The sequence below is a fragment of the Ursus maritimus genome, unplaced genomic scaffold, assembly GCF_017311325.1.
Source record: "Ursus maritimus isolate PB19 unplaced genomic scaffold, ASM1731132v1 scaffold_3, whole genome shotgun sequence".
In the NCBI taxonomy this organism is placed as follows: Eukaryota; Metazoa; Chordata; class Mammalia; order Carnivora; family Ursidae; genus Ursus; species Ursus maritimus.
The window spans coordinates 5,107,796-5,134,393 of NW_024425563.1; the positions used below are offsets into that span (position 1 = coordinate 5,107,796).

A 26,598-nucleotide genomic window follows, 5' to 3' on the forward strand; every position below is an offset into this window, starting at 1 on the left:
CAGTAGTGTGGTTGCTGGATCATAGGGTAGTTCTGTTTTTTAGCTTTTAGGGACCTCCATACTGTTTTCCACAGTGGCCATACCGGTTTGCATTCCCATCAATAGTGCATGAATGTTCCTTGGTCTTCACTTCCTGGCCAACACCTGTCGTTCCTTTGTTTTTGATTTTAGCCATCTGACAAATGTGAGGTGATATCTCATTGTAGTTTTAATATCTCATTGTAGTTTTAATTAGCGTTTCCCTGATGATGAGTGATGTTGAGCATGTTTTCATGTGTCTGTTGACCATCTTATGTCTTCTTTGGAGAAATGCCGGTTCCTGTCTTCTGCCCATTTCTTAATTGGATTATTTGTTTTTTGGGTGTTGAGTTGTTTAAGTTCTTTATATATTTTGGATACTAATCCTTTATCTGATATGTCATTTGTAAATGTCTTCTATTCAGTAGGTTGCCTTTCAGTTTTGTTGATTGTTTCCTTCGCTGTGCAGAGCTTTTTATTTTGATGTAGACCCAGTAGTTTATTTTTGCTTTTATTTCCTTTGTCTCAGAAGACATGTCTAGAAAAATGTTGCTATGGCTGATGTCAGAGAAATTGCTGACTGTGCTGCCTGCAAGGATTTTTGTGGTTTCAGGTCTCACATTTAGGCTTTTAGATCATTTTGACTTTATTTTTGTGTATCATGAAAGAAAGTGGTCCAGTTTTATTCTTTTGCCTGTAGCTGTACATTTTCCCCAAGACATTTGTTGAAGAGACTGTCTTTTTCCCATTGTATCTTCTTGCCTCCTTTGTCATAGATTGACCATATAATTGTGGGTTTATTTCTGAGTTTTTTATTCTGTTCCGTTGATCTATGTGTATGTTTATGCCAGTATCATACTGTTTTAATTACTACTGTCTTATAACATGAAATCTGGAATTGTGATACCTCCAGTTTTGTTTTTCTTTTTCAAGATTGCTCTGGCAATTGAGGTCTTCTTTGTTCCATACAAATTTTAGGATTGTTCTAATTCTGTGAAAAATGCTATTGGTATTTTGATAGGGATTGCATTAAATCTGTAAATTGCTTTGGGTAGTTTGGACATTTTAACAAGATTTGATAATTTCTGCTTTTTAATTGTAGCGTTAAGTCTGTTGATACTTAACAAAGCTATTGATATGAATGTGTTTAAATCTGCTTGTTTTGTATTTTATCTCTGTCCCATTTTTTTCTTCATTCCCTTTTATCCCCCCCAACCTTTTTGGGTTAATGAAACACTTTTTTTTTTTTTTTTTTGGATTCTCTTCTGTCTGTACTTGACTAACAAGCTGTGCATGTGTGTGTTTTCATAGAGGAGTTGCTCTACGGTTTATATTACACATTTTTAACTTATCTGAGTCTTCCTTCAAGTAATTTTGTCACTGCAAACGTACTATAAGATGTGTATGCCAGTATACTTTCATTTTTACTTTCCTGTGTTTTGAACTATTGTTGCCAGTTTATTTTAATTTTAATTTTTAAAAAATTTTATTTATTTATTAGCACAAGCAGGGGAGAGGCAGAGTGAGAGAAAAAGGGAGAAGCAGACTCTCTGCTGAGCAGGGAGCCCGATGCGGGGCTCAATCCCAGGCCCTTCGGATCACGACCTGAAGTGAAGGCAGATGCTTAGCCAACTGAGCCACCCAGGCACTGCCTGTTGCCGTATAGTTTAATTATATATATATTATGTACTCTGGAATAAATTATAGTTTTTGCTTTAAGCAGCTAGTTAACTTTTAAGAAGATTAAAAACGAGAAAAAGGTCTTTTATATTTACTCACATACTTACCATTTCCACCAGTTTTTATTCCTTTGCATACTGATATCTTGATCCAGGTTTTTATTAACCGTCATTTTCCTTTTGTCTGAAGAATTTCGTTAACATGTCTTATAATGAAGGTTTGTTGAAGAATTTGTTTGAAAAAGCTTTTACATTACTTTTGTTATTGAAGGATGCTTTTTGCTGCATGTTTTAAGGTTTATGGGTGGTTTTTTTCCTTTAATTTTTCTCCAAGCACTTCCATTATGTTATTTCACTGTCTTCCGGCTTACATAGTTTCACATGAGAAGTTTGTAGTCGCTCTTATTTTTCTTACCCAGTTAATAATACATCTTATCCTTGGCTACTTTTAAGATTTTCTTTTATCACTCTATTTCAGCAGATTGACTATAAAGTTACTGTTATGTGTGTGTGTGTGTGTGTGTGTGTGTGTGTATGTGTGTGAATGATTTTGTTGTGCTTCTTGGATCTTATATAGTTTGCAAGATTTACAGCTAGTATTTCACTAAACATGCATGTATTTTTGTTTGCTTCCCTCCAACTCCAACCTGACATGTTAGATTGGTTGCTATCGTCCCAAAGGGCTCTGTAGCTGTGTTTGTCTTTTTTCACTTTGTCTTTCATGTTGGTTAGTTGTTGTATCTTTAATGTCAGTCATCTTTTCTTTTGCCATTTCTGTCAGATGTTAATCACGGAAAGTGAAAATTTTATTTGAGTTTTTTTGTTACCTGTGAGTTCCATTTTTAACATTTTTTACTATCTTCCATTTCTCTCCTCACATTCATTTTCCATGTCTCCATAGGAGACATATTGATAATAGCTGATTTAATGTCCATGCTTGTCCCTTCTATGTCTCTGTTGTTTTCTGGTCCTTGATTTTTTTTCTGGTCAGTACTCACATTTTCCTGCTTTTCTGTATAGTTTGTAAATTTTTATTGGATGCCATACTTTGTGATTTTTTTGTTGAAAGCTAGATTTTGTTGTAGTACTTTAACAAATGCTCTGTGTGTGTGTGTTTGCCTCTTAGTTGTGGAAAATTTTGATTCCGTTGAGGCTTATTTGTGAACTCTTTTAGGGATGGTCTAGAAGATAAGTTGTTGTAGAGTTCATTTAGACTACTTTTAAAGTCATGTTCTATTCCGGTCTTTACTGCGTGTGTTAATATAGTCTACGAGTTCTTGGCACTCTGGCTAGAGGGAACAGGACTGATTCCTAGCTCTGGGAGCTTTGGGACTTGTTTGTATTACAGCTGTGCAGTAATTGTTCTTTCCTTGGAACTTGTTCTTGTTCAGCCTTTTGGGGTTTTATACCACTTTTATACAGATTGGTATTCAGATAAAAACTTAAGGGTACCCTTAGGCAGATGTCTGGATCTGTTTCCCTGTATAACTCCCTCCCCTTGTGTACTTTCTCTCATAGTTTCTAGCCTCCTGAATTGATGGTTTCTGTGTCCTCATTTCAGTACAATTCCCAGTCTTTGAGTTCCCCTCTTTGTGCTACAGTTTGTAAATTAACTCCATGCAGAGAGCCTTTGTGATGGTAGGTTTCACCTTGTTTGTTTCCTATTGCCCAGGGATTACAGTCCTGTCCTTGCCTTTTATTTAATGTCAAATAATGGATGTTTCTTATATTTTGTCTGATGTTCTAGTTGTTTATGGCTGGAGAGTAATTTGAACCTCCTTACTCCTATTGGCTTTAAATAGAAGTCTACTATATTATTTTAGGAACTCAAATTAGCTTTAAATTATAATATTAATGTGGAACATTGGATTTTTGGTGGAAAATTTTCTCAAATTGTTAGTGGTATTATTTTACTTCAAATTTCCTTGCAGCAGAATGAATCAGAACTAAAATGAAAGGTTAAGAGATACAAAAGAAAAAGAGAAGAAGGAATAAAAGCCAAAGAAAGATTGAAATAAATAATTTTTAGGTTGCCATTTGTAATGAGACTTCAAAGTTCTATTAAAAACCCAAATTGGGAACATCTGAATGCAATATGGAAATGGAAAATGTATACATCGATTTTTACTGATATGGGTTTCACAAAGTATGACTGTTATCTTTTGCATTCAGAAAAAAATAAATTCAGCATGTGATTAGTCAGAACAATCATATATACCAGAAGCCAGTGAGCAGCAATAAAAAGATGTGAATGAACTATGGGAAATTTAAAAATGACATGATATTGATAAGTTGGTCCATTGAGCAGAAGGAGAAGAGTTCTGATGGATTGATGAATGTAAAACACGTGCCTTATTGGTGCCAAAACCAGGAATTAAGAGGAATAAGAAGGAAAAGAAGCAAAGCAAAAATTAAAAATTTCTTTTTGAGGAATATAGACAACTGATACACATGCACACATTCCCCACTCCCCCCACCTTTAGATAAAATAAATGTGAAATAACGCCAATTGTGCCAAAAAAAACAATAAGTTAATCAAGGGTCAGGATAGTAGAGAAGAAAAAAAAAAACATAAAACAGAGCAACTAAACACTGGCTTGGAAGATTAAATGACAAAGCCAGCTAGGTCATACATGTTCCCCCTTTCTTTAGCAGTGAGTGTTCATAATCATGAAGAATCATAAAGAAAAGATTTAAAGTAAATTCTGCCTCCATAATATCTCTTGAATTAATTTGCTTATTCTCAATTCCATTGTAGCAGTCATATTAGAATTATTTCAAGAATTTCCAGTCTCTGTGGACATAGTCCTTATATTGGTCTATAGGTTTCTAAAAAAATTGATATTTAAAAAAAAAATCTTTGGCCTCATATCTCCTTACTGCCCCTCTCACTCACTCTGTTCCAGCCACAGTGTATTTTTCAACACTGGAAACACTGTTCTTCCAACATGCATATACTCATATATACTCATATATACTCATTTGCATTTGCTGTTCCTTCTACTGTAGTGCTCCTTTTCCAGATATCTGCATGGTGTGGTTTCTCTTGTACTTCAGATTTCTACTGAAATGTCCCCTTACTCATATAAAATTTATTTTGTAAAGTTTATTTAATAAGTATCTTATTTAAAATGATAATCCCTCATCCTTCCTTTTTTCCATTTGTATTTTCTTGATGTTGTATGTGTTTTATTTGTTTACAAGAGTAACAGATATTTCTTCTCACTAGAATGTAGTTTAGTGAAGGCAGTGAAAACTTGTATTTTTATTTAATTTTTTAATCTTTTTATTTTTCTGTGTATTATGTATTTTTTACTTTCCTTTTTGCCTGCTGTTGTATTAGTCAGACTTTACTCATCTCATCCGTTCTTTCCCCTTTGATTGCTTTAAAGTTTTCTTTTAAATTTAAACATAACTACTTAATCCTGAAAATAATTATCCTCTCCCTTTTTCCGTGAGCAATACAATCAGCCTTGGAATGCTTAAACCCCATTAGTCTGTGTAGTCTCTTACTCAGTTCTGTCTCTTTCCCCTTTGCTCATGAAGTTTGAAACAATGCTGTTTTGTCTTGTTGTCTCTTTGGTCGACTATGTTATATTGACTAATTTCTTTTTCTTTTTTTTTTTTTTTAAAGATTTTATTTATTTATTTGACAGAGAGAGAGACAGCCAGCGAGAGAGGGAACACAAGCAGGGGGAGTGGGAGAGGAAGAAGCAGGCTCATAGCGGAGGAGCCGGCTGTGGGGCTTGATCCCAGAATACTGGGATCACGCCCTGAGCCAAAGGCAGACGGTTAACTGCTGTGCCACCCAGGTGCCCCTATATTGACTAATTTCTTATATGAAATCATACTTGCATGTTGATGATATTTACTAATATTTTACTTAGATTTTTTTATTAACAAATTTTTTTTCAACCATAGTTCTTGGATATATTAGTTAGGATTTTGGTTCAGGTGTTTTCTTTTAAAGTTCTTTGGGGGTAGGAGTGACTCGACAATGTGCAATTGTTCATATATAAAACTACTTAGACTCTGATTGCTTCAACTTCAGAAAATTCTTATGTTACATTTCCTTTTTTGGTTTTGATTAATATCATTTAATTAAATTTCAGAAAGACTTAAATAGATTTTCTGTTGTTTAAAAAAGCTTTTTGATTTTTTAATATTATTGATCCTTTATTATTTTCTGCCCTCAGTGTTTTTCAGTTCATATACTGAGTTTGTGTCTTTTTGAGTAATAAAATAATTTAAAGCTCTGAAATTACCTGAGTACTACTGTCAACTTCTAAATTTTTAGAATATGTAATTTCCTGTTTTTTCTTATGTGTTCAGAAATTGTTGTTGTTGTTGAACTCATTTCTATCCTTAATTTCTGAGATAGCACGGAATTTAAAGGCATTAGTGTTTTTTGTTTTTTTTAAATTGCTTTGGGTCAAAGAATCTCACCTTACCACGACTCTTTACTGAAGTGAGTTTCATAAATTGCATTACATTTGTAAGATGTGTGACTAGATTATGTTCAATATTTACAAAATTTTTTTTGAGTGGTTTCCAAGAATATGCATCACTTCCATGTATGGAAGTGTTTTAAAAATATGCTCGTCTGGGGGCGCCTAGGTGGCTCAGTCGTTAAGTTTCTGCCTTCAGCTCAGGGTGTGATCATGGAGTCCTGGGATCGAGCCCCACATCAGGCTTCTCCGCTGGGAGCCTGCTTCTTCCTCTCCCACTCCCCCTGCCTGTGTTCCCTCTCTCGCTGGCTCTCTCTGTGTCAAATAAATAAATAAATAAATAAAATCTTAAAAAAAAAAAAAAAAAAAACACTCATCTGGGCATCATTCCTCAATTTCACTAGATATAGAGATATAACCTGGTGTGTGAATTTTGCAAATAACCCATTAGGTGCTTAAAAATCACTACTGTAAACAGAGGGTCATCTCAAGGTCAGCTCAAAAGAGGGACAGAGTCTAATATAAAGAATACTTAAGAAAATAAGTTATGGGGGCGCCTGGGTGGCACAGTCGTTAAGCGTCTGCCTTCGGCTCAGGGCGTGATCCTGGTGTTCTGGGATCGAGTCCCACATCCGGCTCCTCTGCTGGGAGCCTGCTTCTTCCTCTCCCACTCCCCCTGCTTGTGTTCCTTCTCTCACTGGCTGTCTCTCTCTCTGTCAAATAAATAAATAAAATCTAAAAAAAAAAAAGTTATGATGACAAAATATATTAATCTGGGCCTGTCTTCACATTCAATGTATAAGGAAGGTCTGGGTTTGAGGAAAAAATGACTCTAAAATGTGATATTTACTATTTGATATGGTAGAATGTAGTAAAAATTGCCTAAATTATTTTATTATGTATACCTTCAACTTCTTTATGTTAAGTATAACTGTAATCCTTAACATTTAACATTTAACTCTATGTATTTCTATGTAGGCCTCGAAGTAGAGGAAAAACTACAGTGGAAGATGAGGACAGCATGGATGGGCTGGAGACAACAGAAACAGAAAATACTGTGGAAACAGGTATCAAACTTAACAGATTTTTAAAAATGTACATCATTGCATTTGTCTATATACTGAGTTCTAAAATCTCCATCTGCTGAAATAGTTTGATAGGCTATGATACAGTGAAAAAATTTAGTTCTCTCTCTCTCTCTTTTTTCCCTACAGCCTTGATTTAGTGGAAAGTATTTAATATCTGTAGAGAAATGTTTTATTAAAACAAAATTAAAACTGGGATGAATAGTTAATATGTTCAGGCTGCTAATGTGATAACTTACAGTATATTTCTGCTTATGAACCATCCAGCGTTTGTGTGAACCTGATTGTTTTAGTATGTGTGTGAGGGGAAAAACATGTTCTATTAAAGAATAATATTGTGAAATGCTGGGTTAAACTAGACCAAATGCTTTCTGATCTGCTGGACATTTAGGTGCCTTAAATAAGCTAATGTATATTGTGTATCTGCAAAAGGAAGATAGAGTAGGTTGCCCAAAGTCATTTCAAAATTTATAAAGTCAGTGATTTAAGTTGTCAAAGGGACGAGGTTTCATACTGTATTCAAAGAGTATCTGTGTGAGATGGTCTCTCATGGGCAATGTTTTTTTTTTTTTTTTTTTTTTTTAAAGATTTTATTTATTTATTCGACAGAGAGACAGCCAGCGAGAGAGAGAACACAAGCAGGGGGAGTGGGAGAGGAAGAAGCAGGCTCCCAGCGGAGGAGCCTGATGTGGGGCTCGATCCCATAACGCCGGGACCACGCCCTGAGCCGAAGGCAGACGCTTAACCGCTGTGCCACCCAGGCGCCCCGGGCAATGTTTTTTTAACAGTTGTTGGATAGAGTTTAGATATAGTGATAGGCTTTTTCTCTGAAGTTGAATGTCCTCTTTTTGTTGCTTACAGAATGTCATACAGTTTTTAGAGAAGAGTTAGAAATTGCTGTATCTTGAAATACAGTTTTCCATAAAATACTTTTAGTTGTCAATGTGTTGCAGCTAGATGGCTGTAATTCTTGGAAAGCCTTCGAATATTCTCTAGTTCTCATCCCACTCTTCAGTAGGGTCTTGGTAGGTAGAGTAATGACTGAAGGTTGGATTGAAGAATTCTACCTCTTGCTGTTTTGCTGCAAATTGATTACCACTTTAAAATAATTACCATTATTTTAAACTTGAATTTATGTAAATTCTGCACTAGTCATTTTTCATGATTTCTTTTCCTTAAGTTTTTTCTGTACTATATACTGTTATTTTCTAGCGAAAGTTTTTTTTTGAAGTTTCAAGTGACATTTTTCAACATAATGGTTACTTACAGGTAACAGTGCTGCCAGACTGTACCCCAGGCCCCTTTTTTGCACTTACCAACAGTCTTCCTGAGTACTTTCCCTCTTTCTCTGAAGATTTAGCACCTGCCTTCCTATTTTCCTCTGTTTCTCCCTTTGTGATGTTAATAGTCTATTCAGTATCCCGGCCTCTTGGTGCCTTGATTTCTCAACATTGTGGTTCTCCAGCCTACCTCATCCTGTCCATCTAGTGGATATATGTGATCAGCCTGTCATTGTCTCACTTGCTATGACAATTGCTGTTTCACTTCCAGAATCTCAGCATCAACCGTCCTACTCTCTGACTACTACCTCTTCTTTTTCCAGCTCATTTTCTCCTAGTCTTAGCACTGTAATAATTCTTTTTTTTTTTTATTAAAGATTTTATTTATTTATTTGACAGAGATAGAGACAGCCAGCGAGAGAGGGAACACAAGCAGGGGGAGTGGGAGAGGAAGAAGCAGGCTCATAGCGGAAGAGCCTGATGTGGGGCTCAATCCCTTAACGCCAGGATCACGCCCTGAGCCGAAGGCAGATGCTTAACCGCTGTGCCACCCAGGCGCCCCCCACTGTAATAATTCTTGAACCATACTGAGTCCTCCAATCCAGTGATCTTAGTGATGGGGTTGTTACTTCCTCTATTATTTCAGAGTCTGTGACCCATTGTTGGAGTCCTTCTCTTATTCACCTTTCACTCCTATACCATTGTCCAACTGTTTTGTTTTTATTACAAAACCCAGATTCTGCAATATGGCAGCTGATAATGGGTAGTGAAAACCATAACCTTGCTAATTGGTTTCATTTTAAATTTATGACCTCAAATCTCAAGTGGATAGGATTGCTACTCTACACTCATTCTACTTTTATGTAGAAATTTCCTCTCCCATTATCAGTGATGATTCTTTCACCACCTTCTCTTCTCTCTTCAAATTTCCAACACTTCCTGTTTTTCATTCTGCAGTTATTGATGATCTTGCTTATTCCAGTGAAAAAAAGAAAACATAGAAGCAACCAGGAAAGAAATTCTACATTCACCCACCATCAAATCTTCTTTCCTGCTTGCAGCTCCTCCCACATATTTACCTTCCCTACTGTTAAAATGTGATGAAAAGTCTCTGGTTATCAAAGGCCAGCTCTTCTGCTTGTGTCCTGGATGCTTTCTCTTCATCTCTTAGGGACTTTGCACCTTCAGTTTTCCTGGGTTTCTTGCACCATGCATTTCCTGTCTCAGTGAATGATTTCCATGAGCATTTGAACACGCAGTGTTACCTTTCTTTAACACAGTCACCTTCTCTTGATAAGACATCCCTTTTCAGCTACTGTATTGCTTTTTTGCTCACCTTTATAGGAAAAATCCTTGAAAGAGTTGTCTATCCTTATGGCTTCAGCTTATTTTTGCCAAAATGCCATTTTCTCATGAACCTCATGAGAGGTTCTCGTGAACCTACTCCAAGTCGGGCTTTCTTCCTCCCACTCCACTAAAATCATTTTGTCTGTGTCACCCGTGATCTCATATTGCCACAACCAGCTTTTAGTCTTTGTTGGCCTTAACTATTGAGTATCGTTTCACACAGCTAACCACTTTCAGTAGTGACAGTTTATTATTTTTTTACTTGATTTTCAGGACACCACATTCTCTTGGTTTTTTCCTACATCACTGGTGTCTCTTCATTCTCTTTTGTTATTTTCAGTTTAGTTGCTTTAAATATTATATATGTACTGGTGACTTCAAAAATTATATTACTAGCTCTTTTCTTGCTTTGAGCACAACCTATATCTTCAGCTTTCTTCTTAACATTTACGCTCATATGCCTAAAGAGGATCTCAAATTTTTTTTTTTAAATGATTTTTTATTATATTATGTTAGTCACCATACAGTACATCCCCGGTTTCCGATGTAAGGCTCGATGATTCATTAGTTGTGTATAACACCCAGTGCACCATGCAATACGTGCCCTCCTTACTACCCATCACCGGTCTATCCCATTCCCCTACCCCCCTCCCCTCTGAGGCCCTCAGTTTGTTTCTCATAGTCCATAGTCTCTCATGTTTCATTCCCCCTTCTGATTACCCCCCCTTTCTTTATCCCTTTCTTCCCCTACCGATCTTCCTAGTTCTTATGTTCCATAGATGAGAGAAATCATATGATAGTTGTCTTTCTCTGCTTGACTTATTTCACTTAGCATTATCTCCTCCAGTGCCATCCATATTGCAGCAAATGTTGAGAACTCGTTCTTTCTGATAGCTGAGTAATATTCCATTGTATATATGGACCACAACTTCTTAATCCACTCATCTGTTGAAGGGCATCTCGGCTCCTTCCATGATTTAGCTATTGTGGACATTGCTGCTATGAACATTGGGGTGCATATGGCCCTTCTCTTTACTACGTCTGTATCTTTGGGGTAAACACCCAGTAGTGCAATGGCTGGATCATAGGGTAGCTCAATTTTTAACTTTTTGAGGGACCTCCACACTGTTTTCCAGAGTGGCGGTACCAACTTGCATTCCCACCAACGATGTAGGAGGGATCCCCTTTCTCCACATCCTCTCCAACAATTGTTGTTTCTTGCCTTGTCTATTTTTGCCATTCTAACTGGCGTAAGGTGGTATCTCAGTGTGGTTTTGATTTGAATTTCCTTGATGGCTAATGATTTTGAACATTTTTTCATGTGTCTGTTAGCCATTTGTATGTCTTCATTGGAAAAGTGTCTGTTCATATCTTCTGCCCATGTTTTGATTTGTTTGTTTCTTGTGTATTGAGTTTGAGAAGTTCTTTGTAGATCTTGGATACCAGTCCTTTATCTGTAGTGTCATTTGCAAATATATTCTCCCATTCCGTGGGCTGCCTCTTAGTTTTTCTGACTGTTTCTTTGGCTGTGCAGAAACTTTTAATCTTGATGAAGTCCCATAAATTCATTTTATCTTTTGTTTCTCTTGCCTTTGGGGATGTGTCATGAAAAAGGTTGCTTTGGCCGATGTCGTAGAGGTTGCTGCCTATGTTCTCCTCTAGAATTTTGATGGATTCCTGTCTCACATCGAGGTCTTTCATCCATTTGGAGTTTATTTTTGTGTATGGTGTGAGATAGTGGTCAAGTTTCATTCTTTTGCATGTAGCTGTCCAATTTTCCCAGCACCATTTATTGAAGAGACTGTCTTTTTCCCACCGGATGTTTTTTCCTGCTTTATCAAATATTAGTTGCCCAAAGAGCCGAGGGTCCATTTCTGGGCTCTCTATTCTGTTCCATTGGTCTATGTGTCTGTTTTTGTGCCAGTACCATGCTGTCTTTGTGATCACAGCTTTGTAGTACAGCTCGAAATCCGGCATTGTGATGCCCCCAGCTTTGTTTTTCCTTTTCAACAGTTCCTTGGAGATTCGGGGCCTTTTCTGTTTCCATACAAATTTAAGGACTATTTGTTCCAGTTCTTTGAAAAATGTCCTCGGTATTTTGATCGGGATAGCATTGAAAGTGTAGATTGCTCTGGGTAGCATGGACATTTTAACTATGTTAATTCTTCCAATCCATGAGCATGGAATATCTTTCCATCTTTTTATGTCTTCCTCAATGTCTTTCAAGAGTGATTTATAGTTTCTAGAATATAGGTCCTTTACGTCTCTGGTTAAGTTAATTCCAAGGTAACGTATGGTTTTTGGTGCTATTGTAAATGGGATGGATTCCCTAATTTCTCTTTCTTCGGTCTCGTTATTCGTGTATAGAAATGCAACTGATTTCTGAGCATTGATTTTGTATCCCGCCACGTTACTGAATTGCTCTATAACTTCTAATAGTTTGGGAGTGGCTTCTTTTGGGTTTTCCATATAGAGTATCATGTCATCTGCAAAGAGAGACATTTTGACTTCTTCTTTGCCAATTTGAATACCTTTGATCCCTTTTTGTCGTCTGATTGCTGTTGCAAGGACTTCTAGTACTATGTTGAATAATAGTGGCGAGAGTGGGCATCCTTGTCGAGTTCCTGATCTTAAGGGAAAGGCTTCCAGCTTTTCCCCATTGAGAATAATATTTGCAGTAGGCTTTTCATAGATGGCTTTTATGAGATTGAGAAATGTACCTTCTATTCCTACACTCTGAAGGGTTTTAATCAGGAAAGGATGCTGTATTTTGTCAAATGCTTTTTCGGCATCGATTGAGAGGATCATATGGTTCCTGAGTCTTTTCTTGTTGATATGATGTATCACGCTGATTGATTTGCGAATATTGAACCACGCTTGCATCCCAGGTATGAATCCCACTTGATCGTGATGGATAATCCTTTTAATGTACTGTTGGATTCTATTAGCAAGTATCTTGTTGAGGATTTTGGCGTCCATATTCATTAGGGAAATCGGTCTGTAATTCTCCTTTTTGAGGGGGTCTTTGCCTGGTTTGGGGATCAAGGTAATATTGGCCTCATAGAATGAGTTTGGTAGCTTTCCTTCTGTTTCTATTTTTTGAAATAGCTTTAGGAGAATAGGTATTATTTCTTCTTTGAATGTTTGGTAGAATTCCCCAGGAAAACCGTCCGGGCCTGGAGTTTTGTTATTTGGAAGGTTGTTTATCACTGACTCAATTTCTTCATAATTAATTGGCCTGTTTAAGGAATCAATTTCTTCCGGTTTCAATCTTGGTAGTTTATAGGTTTCCAGGAAGGATTCCATCTCTTCCAGATTGCTTAGTTTATTGGCATATAGCTGTTGATAAAAATTTCTAATAATCCTTCCAATTTCAATGGTGTTCGTCGTGACCTCTCCTTTTTCATTCATAATTTTAATAATCTGGGTCCTTTCTCTTTTCTTTTGGATAAGTCTTGCCAGTGGTCTGTCAATTTTATTGATTCTCTCAAAGAACCAGCTTCTAGTCCTGTTGATCTGCTCTACTGTACTTCTGGTTTCTGCTTGATTGATTTCAGCTCTAATTTTGGTCAACTGCTTCCTCGTGCGTGGATTAGGCCTGTCCCTCTGTTGCTGTTCCAGCTTCTTGAGGTGAGAATATAAAAACTGCATTTTAGATTTTTCTATTCTTTTGAGTGAGGCTTGGATGGCTATGTATTTCCCCCTTAGGACTGCCTTTGCAGTATCCCATAGGTTTTGGACTGTTGTATTTTCATTCTCATTGGTCTCCATAAATTGTTTAATTTGATTTTTGATTTCCTGGTTTATCGAGTCATTCCTGAGCAGGATGGTTCTTAGTCTCCAAGTGTTTGAGTTTCTTCCAAATTTTTCCTTGTGGTTGAGTTCCAATTTCAGAGCGTTGTGGTCTGAGAATATGCAGGGGATAATTTCAATCTTTTGGTATCGGTTGAGACCTGTTTTGTGTCCCAGAACATGGTCTATTCTTGAGAATGTTCCATGGGCATTAGAATAGAATGAGTATTCTTTGGTTCTGGGGTGTAGTGTTCTATATATATCTATGAGGTCCAACTCGTCGAGTATGGCATTCAAAGCCTTTGATTCTTTGCTTAGTTTTTGCCAGGGTGTTCTGTCTATTTCTGAGAGTGGAGTGTTGAGGTCCCCTACTATTAATGTATTTTTATTTATATGTCTCTTTATTCTGGTTAAGAGTTGGCTTGTGTATCTTGCTGCTCCCCTGTTGGGGGCATATATATTTATAATTGTCATATCCACTTGTTGAATACTTCCCTTAAGAATAATATAGTGCCCTTCTGCATCTCTAACTATAGTCTGTAGTTTAAAATCCAATTTATCTGATATGAGAATTGCTACCCCAGCTTTCTTTTGAGGTCCATTTGCGTGAAAGATGGTACTCCATCCCCTTACTCTCAGTCTGAATGCATCTTTGGGTTCGAAATGAGTCTCTTGTAGACAGCAAATGGATGGGTCATTTCTTTTTATCCAATCTGCAACCCTGTGGCGTTTTATGGGATGGTTCAAACCATTTACATTAAGACTGATTACTGAGAGATATGATTTTAATGTTGCCATGTTGCCAGTAAAGTCTTTGTTTGTATTGGCTGTGACTTTCTGTTCTGTATCACTCTTGGGGCCTTTTTACTTTTATAGAACCCCCCGTAATATCTCCTGTAGGGCTGGTTTCGTGGTTACAAAATTGGTTAGTGACTGGCGATTCTGAAATGTCTTTATTTCTCCATCAATTCTGAATGACAGCCTTGCTGGATAAAGGATCCTTGGCTGCATGTTTTTCTCTGAAAGAGCTTTAAATATGCTCCCCCAACCCTTTCTCTCATTCCAGGTCTGTGTAGACAGGTCTGACGTAATTCTGATGCTTTTGCCTTGGTACGTGAGAAATTTCTTTGCCCTGGCCGCTTTCAATACTGTATCCTTGCATCTAATATTTGCGAATTGCACTATGACGTGACGTGGCGTAGGTTTGTCGTGGTTGAGCTTGGGAGGGGTCCTCTCTGCCTCTTGGACACGAATGTTTGTTTCCCTTGCTAGATTAGGGAAGTTTTCAGCTACAATTTGTTCAAATATCTCTTCTAGACCTCTGTTTTTCTCCACCCCCTCGGGGATGCCGATGATTCTAACATTGGATCGTTTCATTGAGTCAGTAATCTCCCGTAACCTACATTCGTGGGCGTGGATTTTTTTAAGACCATCTTCTATTTTCATTTTTTCCTCTATTAACCCATCCTCCAATTCACTAACCCGTTCCTCTGCTTCTGCGACCCTGGCCGTCAGAGCCTCTAGTTTTGCCTGCATTTGGCTCATAGAATTTTTAATTTCTGTCAGATTCGCTCTCATTTCTGTCCTTAGGGATTCTATATTCTCAGTAACCTTTTCGTTAATAGTTTTTTCAATTCTACTCATCATTTTGACCATCGTTACTCTGAATTCCATTTCTGATAATTTGGTTACATCCATATCCATTATTTCTGTGGCAGAGGCCACAGAATCACTGTCTTTTCTTTGCTGGGGGGGGCTTCTCCTTCTTGTCATTCTGATGAAGAGAGGTTGCGGGGTTTCCAGAGCCCAAATTATTGACTGGGTCCCAGGCCGTGCCCCTTGTTTTATAGGGATCTTAGGGATGTGGGCTTCTTCTTTAAAGATTTTATTTATTTATTTATGTGGCAGCCAACCAGCGAGAGAGGGAACAGAAGCAGGGGAGTGGGAGAGGAAGAAGCAGGCTCCCAGCGGAGGAGCCCGATGAGGGACTCCTTTCCGGAACGCCGGGATCACGCCCTAAGCCGAAGACAGGCGCTCAATGACTGCGCCACCCAGGCGCCCGGGTTGTGGGCTTCTTGATTTTTCAGCCTGCCTTCTGTGTTCTGGGGGAGGGGCCTGCCGCGCCGATACTCAGGCAACCCTGTTTGGGTAGAGTCTCCGCGTCCCCTGCGAGGGGGGATGGGAATGGGCACTCTTTGAGCCAGTATTTCCAGGCTTTTGTTCTCTGGCCGCTTTCCCTGGCGATTTGCTGTGCCTCTTCTGAGAGAGCAGCAGCGGCCGAGTTTCAGCCTCTGTCACAGAACAGAGGGATTGCGGCCCGTTCTCTACTAATGTTCTGGCCACTTTAACTCTGTTACTGTTGGTGCTGCTCAACCCTGCAGCGTCCCGGGATGTGCGCCCCACACCCGGCGTCCCAGCCCTCACTTCCAGGGCCGGCGCATCTCTGTCCTTTGTGTTTCTAACGCCGCCAGCCACCCCGCGCGCTCCCGGGTCTCCCGGTCTCAGTCTGGATCCCGTGAGCGCACCGGGATTCCGGTGTTCCGCGAGATGCCTGGTGGCATGCGCACCCGGCTCACTGTTTTGCGGGTGCCGTCCGCGAGCCCCGCCCGCTCCCCCGTGCAGGTGGCTACCGCTTCCCGGCGCCCGAACGCGGCGGCTCCCTCCCCCTTCCGTTTATCTTCCGATATCTGTGCATGGTTTCATGGCTCCCCGCTTCGTACCTCAATACTTAGCGCTGGAGATGTTCATTTGTAGAGATCCAGATGCATCTTCCTGCGTCTCGGGCTGGTTCCATGGTTGTTTAGGCTGGTCTGGTACCTATCCAGCTCGACTGGGGGGACCAGCTGAAAAAGGTGTCTCCTACTCCTCCGCCATCTTAACTCCTCCTCCGAGGATCTCAAATTTAATGTGTCTTCTGTGGCACTATTTTTTGTTATCCTGAGACTTCTTTTCCAGTGTTTCCACCTCATTAAATGACATCATCATTTTTCAGGCTGAAAATATGGAGCCCATTGGAAAATCTTTTGGGCTTTACCTTCGCTTTACCTTCTCTGTATATCCTGTTTCAAACACTTTTCATCTCCTTTACTAATGTCATTCCACTGCTTTTCCCCACCACTCTTTGTGAGGACTACTGCAAGAGCTTCCTGTCTCCATGCATTTGCTCTTTATTCTAGCCTTGTTGTCCCCAATAGGCAGGGATCTTTTCAAACCAAGCTTAGTGTCTTATTTCCCTCTGTCAACCATCTAAAGCCTCCAGTGATGCTTAAAATAAAATCCAAAGTCCATACCATGATCTTCAAAGTATATTAATCTGACTTTGGCTGCCTGTCCAACCACATTTTCTACTCTTCCCCTGGCTCACTGGGCTCCAGCTATCCTGGCCTATTTGCTACTCACAGAGTCCACTAATCACGTTCTTCTATAAGGCTTTTTCACTTTTCATACACTTTGTTTAGAACCCCTGTTCCCAGATAGTCATATTGCTTATTCTCTTAATTCATTCAGGTCTCCACTCATTTGCCTCTCCTCAGACAGGCCTTTCTCAACCAACTTGTCTAACCCTTGTTACTCTACCCTTTTTTCCTCTTTTCCTAGTATTTAAACAGGTATGACATCGTATTACATATTTGTTTATTATGTAGTAATAAACACTAGACTGCAAGCTTCATGAGGTTAGGAATTTGTCTTGTTCACTGATTTATTCCCACTGCCTAGAATACTGCCAGACACATGATAGGCTTCAGTTCACTAACTGAAGAAGTATTACATTCTTATAGTTTCTTTTCTTTTCTTTTCTTTTCTTTTCTTTTCTTTTCTTTTCTTTTCTTTTCTTTTCTTTTCTTTTCTTTTCTTTCGTATTTTCTAAGCTACTGCTGTCCTTGGAACATCACCACAAAAGTAAAGTTGTGACATTTAACTTTTTCTTATGTGATGAGTAATAAGCCCCCAAATGGACTTTCTTCTCATACTATGTCTTAAGAGGTATCAAGGCAAATAAACGTTTAGTGAAAGGTTTTAACAGGAGCTGGATATTTTTCTTATTCTGGACTTTTATACTAAAATTAAATGAAATCAAGTGAGTTAGTCTTTGCTCTTTGTCCTTGGAAAGACCTTCATCCGGTTGTTTTAGTGAACATGTAGGGCAAGGAGAATAGTAAAGAAAAGAATAGAGAACAGCTGTTAAAAGTACTAAGTGACAGAGGCGCATGGCTCTGTCAGAGCATGTGACTCTTGATCTTGGGGTCCTGCATTCAAGCGCCACGTTGGGTGTAGAGATTATTTAAATAAATAAAACTTAAAAAGAAATCTATTAAGTTGCAAATAAACCCAAGCAAAGAGAAGAGTTCCATACGTTTCTAGTCAGCTTAAAAGTGCACTTGAGTTGGCTGCAAGGTTTTAGCATGTGCATGTCTCAGTGTCCAAGGTTTATTGGAAGGTCTCTTATATCTGTAAATTTTGTGCCTTGATACATTTGTTTAATGATTTATAGTAATGTAAGAATATTTATTAAAATGAGTATAGAGGGTTTGTGTGTGTGTGTGGGGGGTGTATGTGGTGGGAAAGTGGCCATTGGGAAAATCAGAAGAAATTTCACAGATCAGTTTTTAAAAATTTTAAATTCAGTTAATTAACATATAATGTATTATTAGTTTCAGAGGTAGAGGTCAGTGCAGTTTGGATGTTTTTACGGTAAGAAAATCCTATGGTGTTTTGGAGGTGGTGGCAGTTACTTGTCTGTGTTTTTCCGTATATGAATAAATTCAACTCAAATGAAGTGTAAGTTAAGAGAAATTCCACTTTTCTTTGAGAATCATTATATAATCAGGGCTTTGCAAACTTCTTTTGGTTAATTATAATTGGTTAATTATGATTTAGCTAATTATAATTAAAAGTTTCTTTTGACTGTTGTGGTCATTTGGCCAGTAGGAGTCTCTTTTCAGCTGGCTTCTAAGTCCTTTGTAATAGTATCTCAAAATGTTTCAAAGCTCATTGCTCTTCGGCAACAGTATTTTTCAGGCCCATCTTTAATTTTCTCTACCCCAGAATATGAAATCGACTATTCTCTAAGGACTCCTAGTTCTTTTTTGTGGAGAATAGTATTAGAGATAAAAAAAACTAGGCTCTAAGGATGCATATTACATTGTTTTTATTGAGAATTAATTATGTTAGTCCATTTTAGTGATATATTAGCTATTGCATAGATGTGAGAGTGTATTCATGTGTTTATAAATTCTTGTTCACATTAATAGTTGCAGTTACCTCTAGCATAATTTTTTAAATAGACTTTAGTTTTTAGAGAAGTTTTGGGTTCACAGCAAAATTGAGTGGAAGACGGGGCGCCTAGGTGGCACAGCGGTTGGGTGTCTGCCTTTGGCTCAGGGCGTGATCCCAGCGTTATGGGATTGAGCCCCACATCAGGCTCCTCCGCTATGAGCCTGCTTCTTCCTCTCCCACTCCCCCTGCTTGTGTTCCCTCTCTCGCTGGCTGTCTCTATCTCTGTTAAATAAATAAATAAAATCTTTAAAAAAAAAATTGAGTGGAAGACACAGATTTTCCTATATGCCTCTTGCCCTTTCATATGTATAGCTGTCCCCATTGTCAGCATCCCCCACAGCATGGTATATTTGTTATAGTTGATGAAACTTCAGTGACATGCCATTATCATCCTAAGTCCATAGTTTACATTTTGGTTCACTCTTGGTGTTGTATATTCTATGAGTTTGAATAGGTGTGAAATTATATGTCTCCATCATTATTGTATCACAGAGTATTCTCACTCCCTTAAAACCTCTGTGTTCCACCTATTCATACCTCCCTCTCCTTTAATCCAAGGCAACCACTGATCTTTTTATTGTCTCCATAGTTTTGCCTTTTCCAGAATGTCATACATTTGGAATCATACAGTATGTAGTCCTTCCAGATTGACTTCTTTCGCTTAGTAATACACATTAAAATTTTCTTTGTGTCTTTCCATAAGTTGAGAACTCCTTTCTTTTTAGCAATTAAGTAATATTCCATTGTTGGGATATACCACAGTTTGTTTATCCATTCCTCTCCTAAAGGACATCTTGGTTGCTTCCAAATTTTGTTAGTTATGAATAAAACTGCTGTAAACATCCACATGCAGGTTTTGTCTCTACATAAGTTTTCAATTCCGTAAATTTCAACTTCTTTGGGTAAATACCAAGGAGAACGATTGCTGGATCATATGGTAAGAGTATATTTAGTTTAATAAGAAAGTGCCAAACTGTCTTCCAGAGTGGCTGCACCGTCTTGCATTGCCACCAGCAGTCAGTGAGAGTTCCTTGGCTCCACGTCCTTAGCGTTTGGTGTTGTCAGTGTTCGTGATTTTGGCCATTCTAATAAGTGTGTAATAGTATGTCATTATTTTAGTTTACATTTCCCTGATAACATATCATGTGGAACATCTTTTTGTGTGGTTATTTGCCATCTGTGTATCTTTGGTGAGGTGTCTGTTATACTATTAGCCTGTTTTTAATTCAGGTTTTTAGTTTTTCTTATGGTTGAGTTTTAAGAGTTCTTTATATATTTTGGATAATAGTCCTTTATCAGATGTGTCTTTTGCAAATATTTTCTCCCAGCTTATGTTTTTATTCTGTTGACAATGTTTTAAGCAGAGTAGAAATTTTTAATTTTACTGAAGTCCAGTTTATCAGTTGTTTCTTTCATGTATCATGACTTTGGTGTATATCTAAAAAGTCACAGCTAAACCCAAAGTCATCTAGATTTTCTCCTAAGTTTTAAGAATTTTATACTTTTGCATTTTACATTTACTTTGTTAATGGTCTGTGTCTAGATTGATTTTTGTGTGCATGTGTGCATGTTCAGTTCCAGCATCATTTGTTCAAAAAGACCATTTTTTTCTCCACTGTATTTCCTTTGTGTCTTGTTTCAGTGACCAGGTAAGTATTTATTTGGATTTATTTCTGGCTTCTCTATACCATACTATTGATCTATTTATTCTTTTGCCAAAATTATACAGTCTTGATTACTGTAGTTATATAATAAATGTTGAAGTCAGTTCTTCGGCTTTGTTTTTCTCCTTCAGTATTTTGTTAACTAGGGGCACGTGGGTGGCTCAGCCGGTTAAGCGACTGCCTTCGGCCCAGGTCATGATCCCAGGGTCCTGGGATCAAGCCCCACATCAGGCTCCCTGCTCCGAGGGGAGCCAGTGCTTCTCCCTCTCCCTCTGCCTGCTGCTCCCCCTGCTTGTGCTCGCTGTCTCTCTGTAAAATAAATAAATAAAATCCTTTAAAAAAATATATTTTGTTAACTAGTCTGGGTCTTTTCTTTCTCCATAAAATTTTTGGAATCAGTTTGTTGATGTCCACAAAATAACTTGCTGGGATTTTGGATTAAGATTGCATTGAATCTATAATTAAAATTAGGAGGAACAAATGTCTTGGCAATATTGAGTCTTCCAATCCATGAACGTGAAATATCTCTCCATTTATTAGTTCTTTGATTTCCTTCATCAGGGTTTTGTAGTTTTTATCATACAGATCTTATGTGTATTTTGTTAGACTTATACATAAGTGTTTGATTTTTGGGAAATGCTAATGTAAATGATGTATAAAAAATTTATATTCTACTTGTTCATTGCTGGTATATTGGGAAATGATTGACTTTGTATATTAACCTTGTTTTTTGCAACCTTTCTATAATTGCCTTAGTTCCAGGGTTTTTTGTTTTTGTTTTTGTATCTCCTTTTGGATTTTCTACATAGATGATCATGACATCTGTGAACAAAGACAGTTTTATTTCTTCCTTTCCAATCAGTATACCTTTTTTTCCTGTTCTGGTCTTATTACAATAACTGGAAGAACTTCTTTTACAAAGTTGGTGAAAAGGTAACATCCTTGCCTTATTTCTGATCTTAGTGGGAAGGCTTCTAGTTTCTCACCATTAAATATGATGTTGGCTGTAGGGGCTTTTTTGTAGATTCTATTCTTTTCTTTCCCTTTCTTTCTTTCTTTCTTTCTTTCTTTCTTTCTTTCTTTCTTTCTTTCTTTTTTTTTGATTTTATTTATTTATTTGACAGAAAGAGATAGCCAGGGAGAGAGGGAACACAAGCAGGGGGAGTGGGAGAGGAAGAAGCAGGCTCCCAGTAGAGCAGGGAGCCCAATGTGGGTCTCGATCCCAGGACCCCGGGATCATGCCCTGAGCTGAAGGCAGACGCTTAACGACTGAGCCACCCAGGCGCCCCCTTTTTGTAGATATTCTTTATCAAGTTAAGGAAGTTCTAGTTTACTGAGAGTAGTTTTTATCATGAATGGGTATTGGGTTTTGTCAATACTTTTTTTGCATCTACGAATAGGATTATGTGATTTTTCCTTTTTAGCCTATCAGTGCAATGGATTACATTAATTAATTTTCAGATGTTGAACAAGTCTTGCATACATGGGATAAATCCTGCTTGGTCATGGTGTATAATTCTTTTTATACATTTTTAGATTCACTTTGCTAATATTTTGTTGAGGATTTTTACATTTATATTCTTGAGAGAAACTGGTCTATAGTTTTGTTGTTTTGTTTGTTTTCTTGTCATGTCTTTGTTTTTTGGCATTAGGCTAATGCTGTTCTCATAGAGTGAGTTAGGAAATATTCCCTCTGCGTCTGTCTTCCAGAAGAGATTGTTGAGAGTTAGTATAATATCCTCCTTAAGTGTTTGGTAGAATTCACCAGGGAAGCCATCTGGGCCAGGTGCTTTCTGTTTTAGAAGGTTATTAATTATTCACTCAACTTCTTTAACAGGTATAGGTGTATTCATAATGTTTCTTTCTTCTTGTGGTGAGTGTTGGCAAATTGTGTCTTCTTTTTAATTAATTAATTAATTTTTTTTTTTTTTGAGAGGGAGTGGGCACAATCATGGGGAGGGGCAGAGGGGTAGAGAGAGAAAATCTCAAGCAGGCTCCATGCTCAGTGTGGAGCCTGATGTGAGCTTGACCTTACAACCCTGAAATCATGACCTGAGCTGAAATCAAGAGTCGGACCCTTAGCCAACTTAGCCACCCAGATGCCCCTGCAAATTGTGTCTTTCAAAGAAGTTAGAGGTTATCAAATTTGTGGGCATAGAATTGTTCATTGTATTCCTTTATTGTCCTTTTAATGTCCATAGGACCTGTAGTGATGTCTCTTTAATTTCTGATATTAATAATTTGTGTTCTCACCCCCCCCTTTTTTTCCCAATAAGCCTAGCTAGAGGCTTATCCATTTTGATCTTTTCAAAGAAGCAGCTTTGGTTTCATTATTTTTCTTTATTGATTTCCTGTTTTAAATCTCATTGATTTCTGCTATAATTTTTGTAATTTTTTTTCCTGCTTACTTTGAATTTAATTAGCTTTTCTTTTTCTAGTTTGATTGGTTGCTTTTAGATCTTCTTCTCTAATCTATACATTCTATGGATAAATTTCACTCAAAGGCCTGCTTTTGTTGTGTCTCACAAATTTTGATAAGTTGTGTTTTCATTATCATTTAGTTCAAAATATTTAAAAATTTCTCTTGAAATTTCTTATTTGATCCATGTGTTATTTAGAAGTGTGTTGTTTAGGGGGTACCTGGCTGGCTCAGTAGGTAGAGAATGTGACTCTTGATCTTGGGTTGTGAATTAAAACCGCTTGTTGGGCATCGAGCCTATTTAATAAATAAATTAAAAAGAAAAAAGTGTTTAATCTCCAAATGCTTTGGAATTTTCCGACTTTCTATTACTGATTTCTAGTTTAATTCCGTTGTGGTCTGAGGGCAGGCATTGTATGATTTCTTTATTTTAAATTTGTTTTATGGCCTGGAATGTAGTCTTTTGGTGAATGTTCTATGTAATCTGAAGAAGAATGTGTATTCTGCTGTTGTTGGATGAAGTAATCTATAGATGTCCGTTTTATCCAGTTGATTGATAGTGATGTTGGGTTCAACCATGTCTTTAGTAATTGTCTGCTTGCTGGATCTATATTTTTGATAGATGGGTGTTAACATCCCCCTATGTAATAGTGGATTCATTTATTTTTCTCTGTGGTTCTATCAGTTTTGCCTCATGTATTTTGACACTCTTGTTAGGTGCGTATGTGTAAAACATTATTAGGTCTTCATGGAGAATTGACCCCTTTATCGTTAGGTAATGGCACTTTTTGTCCCTGATAACTTTACTTGACATAGTCTGAAATTAAAATAACTTCTCCAGCTTACTTTTGATTTGCAATCTACTCTTAGCAAATTTCTGGTATTCAGCTCAGTATTATTGACTATAGCCATCATTGTCAATACATTAGATCTCTAACTTATTATTTATCCTATGTAACTGCAACTTTGTGTTTTTTGGCCAATATCTCCCTGTCTTCACCCCCCTCCCCCAACCCCCAGTAGGTACCATTGTACTCTGACCAATTTTATACTTTTTATTAGAATTTTGACTTGATTTGTTAGTCTCTCTTGGCTATACAGATTTTTCAGAGTTTGACTAGAGGGAATTTGTCTCAGATTATCCCTGATAATCCATTCTCAGGAATCTGAAGGGTCAGTGAGCATTTGCTTGAACCCTTCCTTCCATATTTTAATTAACATTACATTAAGTGACACCTTCAGACTACATTGTCAACAGTTTTATTCAGAGCTGTTACTTCATACTAGACTTGAGGCTTGCCCAGGGAACCTCATTTCTTGCGAATGAAGAATATATTTAAACTGAGTGCATGCTTGTGTCTTGGCTTTCACTTTGTATAGGTCAATCTCTCAATTACCCAAGTCTTTTTATAAGTCTTTGTGAATACCTACCCTACCCCCCATTTTCAGACGTTTTGCCTTGGTCATTAGACTTCACTAAGCCTATTTCTCTAGAGCTTTCACATATCCAGAAGTGTTTGTACCTTACTTCAATGGGGAGAGATTTTTAGTGGATATTGCATTTTACCTGTAAGTCTAGATAAGGTATTTAAATTTTATTTCTGAACAAGTCTAGTAAATCTGGAAGCAAAGCTTACTAAAAACCCTGAGCAGTTTTTGTTTGTTTGGCTTTGTTTTGCTTTTTTCATTACCTCCAAAACTCCTTTGTGCTCGCTCTTTATTTTTATTTTTAAGATTTATTTATTTGAGAGAGGGAGAGAGAGTAGGGGTGAGGGGAGGGACAGAGGAGAGTCTTAAGCACGTTCCATGCTGAGCCCAACATGGGGCTTGAGCCCATGACCCTGAGATCACGACCTGATCTGAAACCATGAGTCAGACACTTAATTGTGCCACCTAGGCACCCCTGTGCTATCTCTTTAAAGTCACATCTTACCCCCCACCCCAAACCCTGACATCCACTGATTTGTTCTTGATCACAATAATTTTGCCTCTGAGAATGCCCTATAAATAGAATTGGGGCACCTGGATGGCTCAGTCAGTAGAGCATGTAACTAACTCTTGATCTTGAGGTTGTGAGTTCGAGCCCCATGTTGGGTGTAGAGACTACTTTAAAAAGTTTAAAAAAATCTTTTAAAAAAAATTCTAAATGAAATCATACAAAGTATAATCTTATGAGACTGGTTTCTTTCATTCTGTTTAATACCTATGAGAGTCATCCAGGTTCTTACTATAAATATCAAAAAAGATTGTTCCTTTTTATTGCTGAGTGATACTACTTTATATATATGTGCCACAATTTGTCATGTAACCATTCGCTTGTTGAAGGACATTTGGGTGATTTCCAGTTTTTGGCTATCCAAAAAACTATAAACAGTGTAGGTTTTTGTGTAGAAATAGGTCTTTATAAGTGTTAGTCTACCAATTTTATTCTTTTTGAAAACGATTTTAACCATTTTTTTCTTTTGTCTTTTCATATCACTTTTAGAATCAGCTTTTCTTTAAAAAAAAAAAAAAATCCTGCTGGGATTTTAACTGAAATTGTGTTAAGCCTGTAGATCAGTCTGGGAAGAATTGGCATCTTTACTATGTTGAGTCTTCCATTCCATGAACTTGGCTGTGTCTCTCCATTTGGGGCATCTCTGGTTTCTTTCATTGGTGTTTTATAATTTTTTAATATAGATCCTTTTCATGTTTTCTTAAAATTACACTAATTATTTCAGTTATAAATGATACGTTTAAAAATGATTTCTACGTGGGGCACCTGGGTGGCGCAGTCGTTAAGCGTCTACCTTCGGCTCAGGGCGTGATCCTGGCGTTCTTGGATCGAGTTCCACATCAGGCTCCTCGGCTGGGAGCCTGCTTCTTACTCTCCCACTCCCCCTGCTTGTGTTCCCTCTCTCGCTGGCTGTCTCTCTGTCACATAAATAAATAAAGATCTTAAAAAAAAATAATTTCTACATGTACATTGCTAATGTATGAAAATATGATTTATTTTTGTATGTTTGCCTTGTTTTCTGCAATCTTGCTGAATTTCACTTATGTATATCAGGTTAGCTATAGGAATTTTTGTGGATATCCTTTCTAACTTACGGAGTAAATGTTTACTTAATTAATTTTCATTACTTACTAACCTCCCCCCCCCCCAAAAAAAAAGGAATTAAGCTGGTGTGTGTTTTAACATGATTTCTGGTGCTTTCCCTAGGTTTGGATATTAATTATTTTTATTATTGCTTATTTTCTAAATGGTTTTCAGTTGTAGTTTTGATCCTTCTTTTTGACTTATGAGGTGTTTGAGAAAGTTTATAAAATTTCCAAGTATTTATATGGATTTTCTCTTATTTTTGTAACCAATTTCTTTTCTTTTTTTAAAAGATTTTATTTATTTATTTAACAGAGAGAGACAGCCAGTGAGAGAGGGAACACAAGCAGGGGGAGTGGAAGAGGAAGAAGCAGGCTCCTAGCGGAGAAGCCTGATGTGGGGCTCGATCCCAGGACTCTGGGATCATGCCCTGAGCCGAAGGCAGACGCTTAACGACTGAGCCACCCAGGCGCCCCACCAATTTCTAATTTTATTATATTGTATTGGTTT

The 26,598-nt window shown here is 37.7% G+C and overlaps 1 protein-coding gene across 1 annotated transcript in view; it reads left to right on the forward strand.

Moving 5' to 3' along the window:
- KMT2C (lysine methyltransferase 2C) overlaps positions 1-26,598 on the forward strand; it is a 271,020-nt gene that overhangs the window by 63,799 nt on the left and 180,623 nt on the right. The window contains exon 2 of the mRNA XM_040643770.1: positions 7,124-7,212. Coding sequence (XP_040499704.1) covers positions 7,124-7,212 — 89 coding nt within the window. The remainder of the gene's footprint in view (positions 1-7,123; positions 7,213-26,598) is intronic.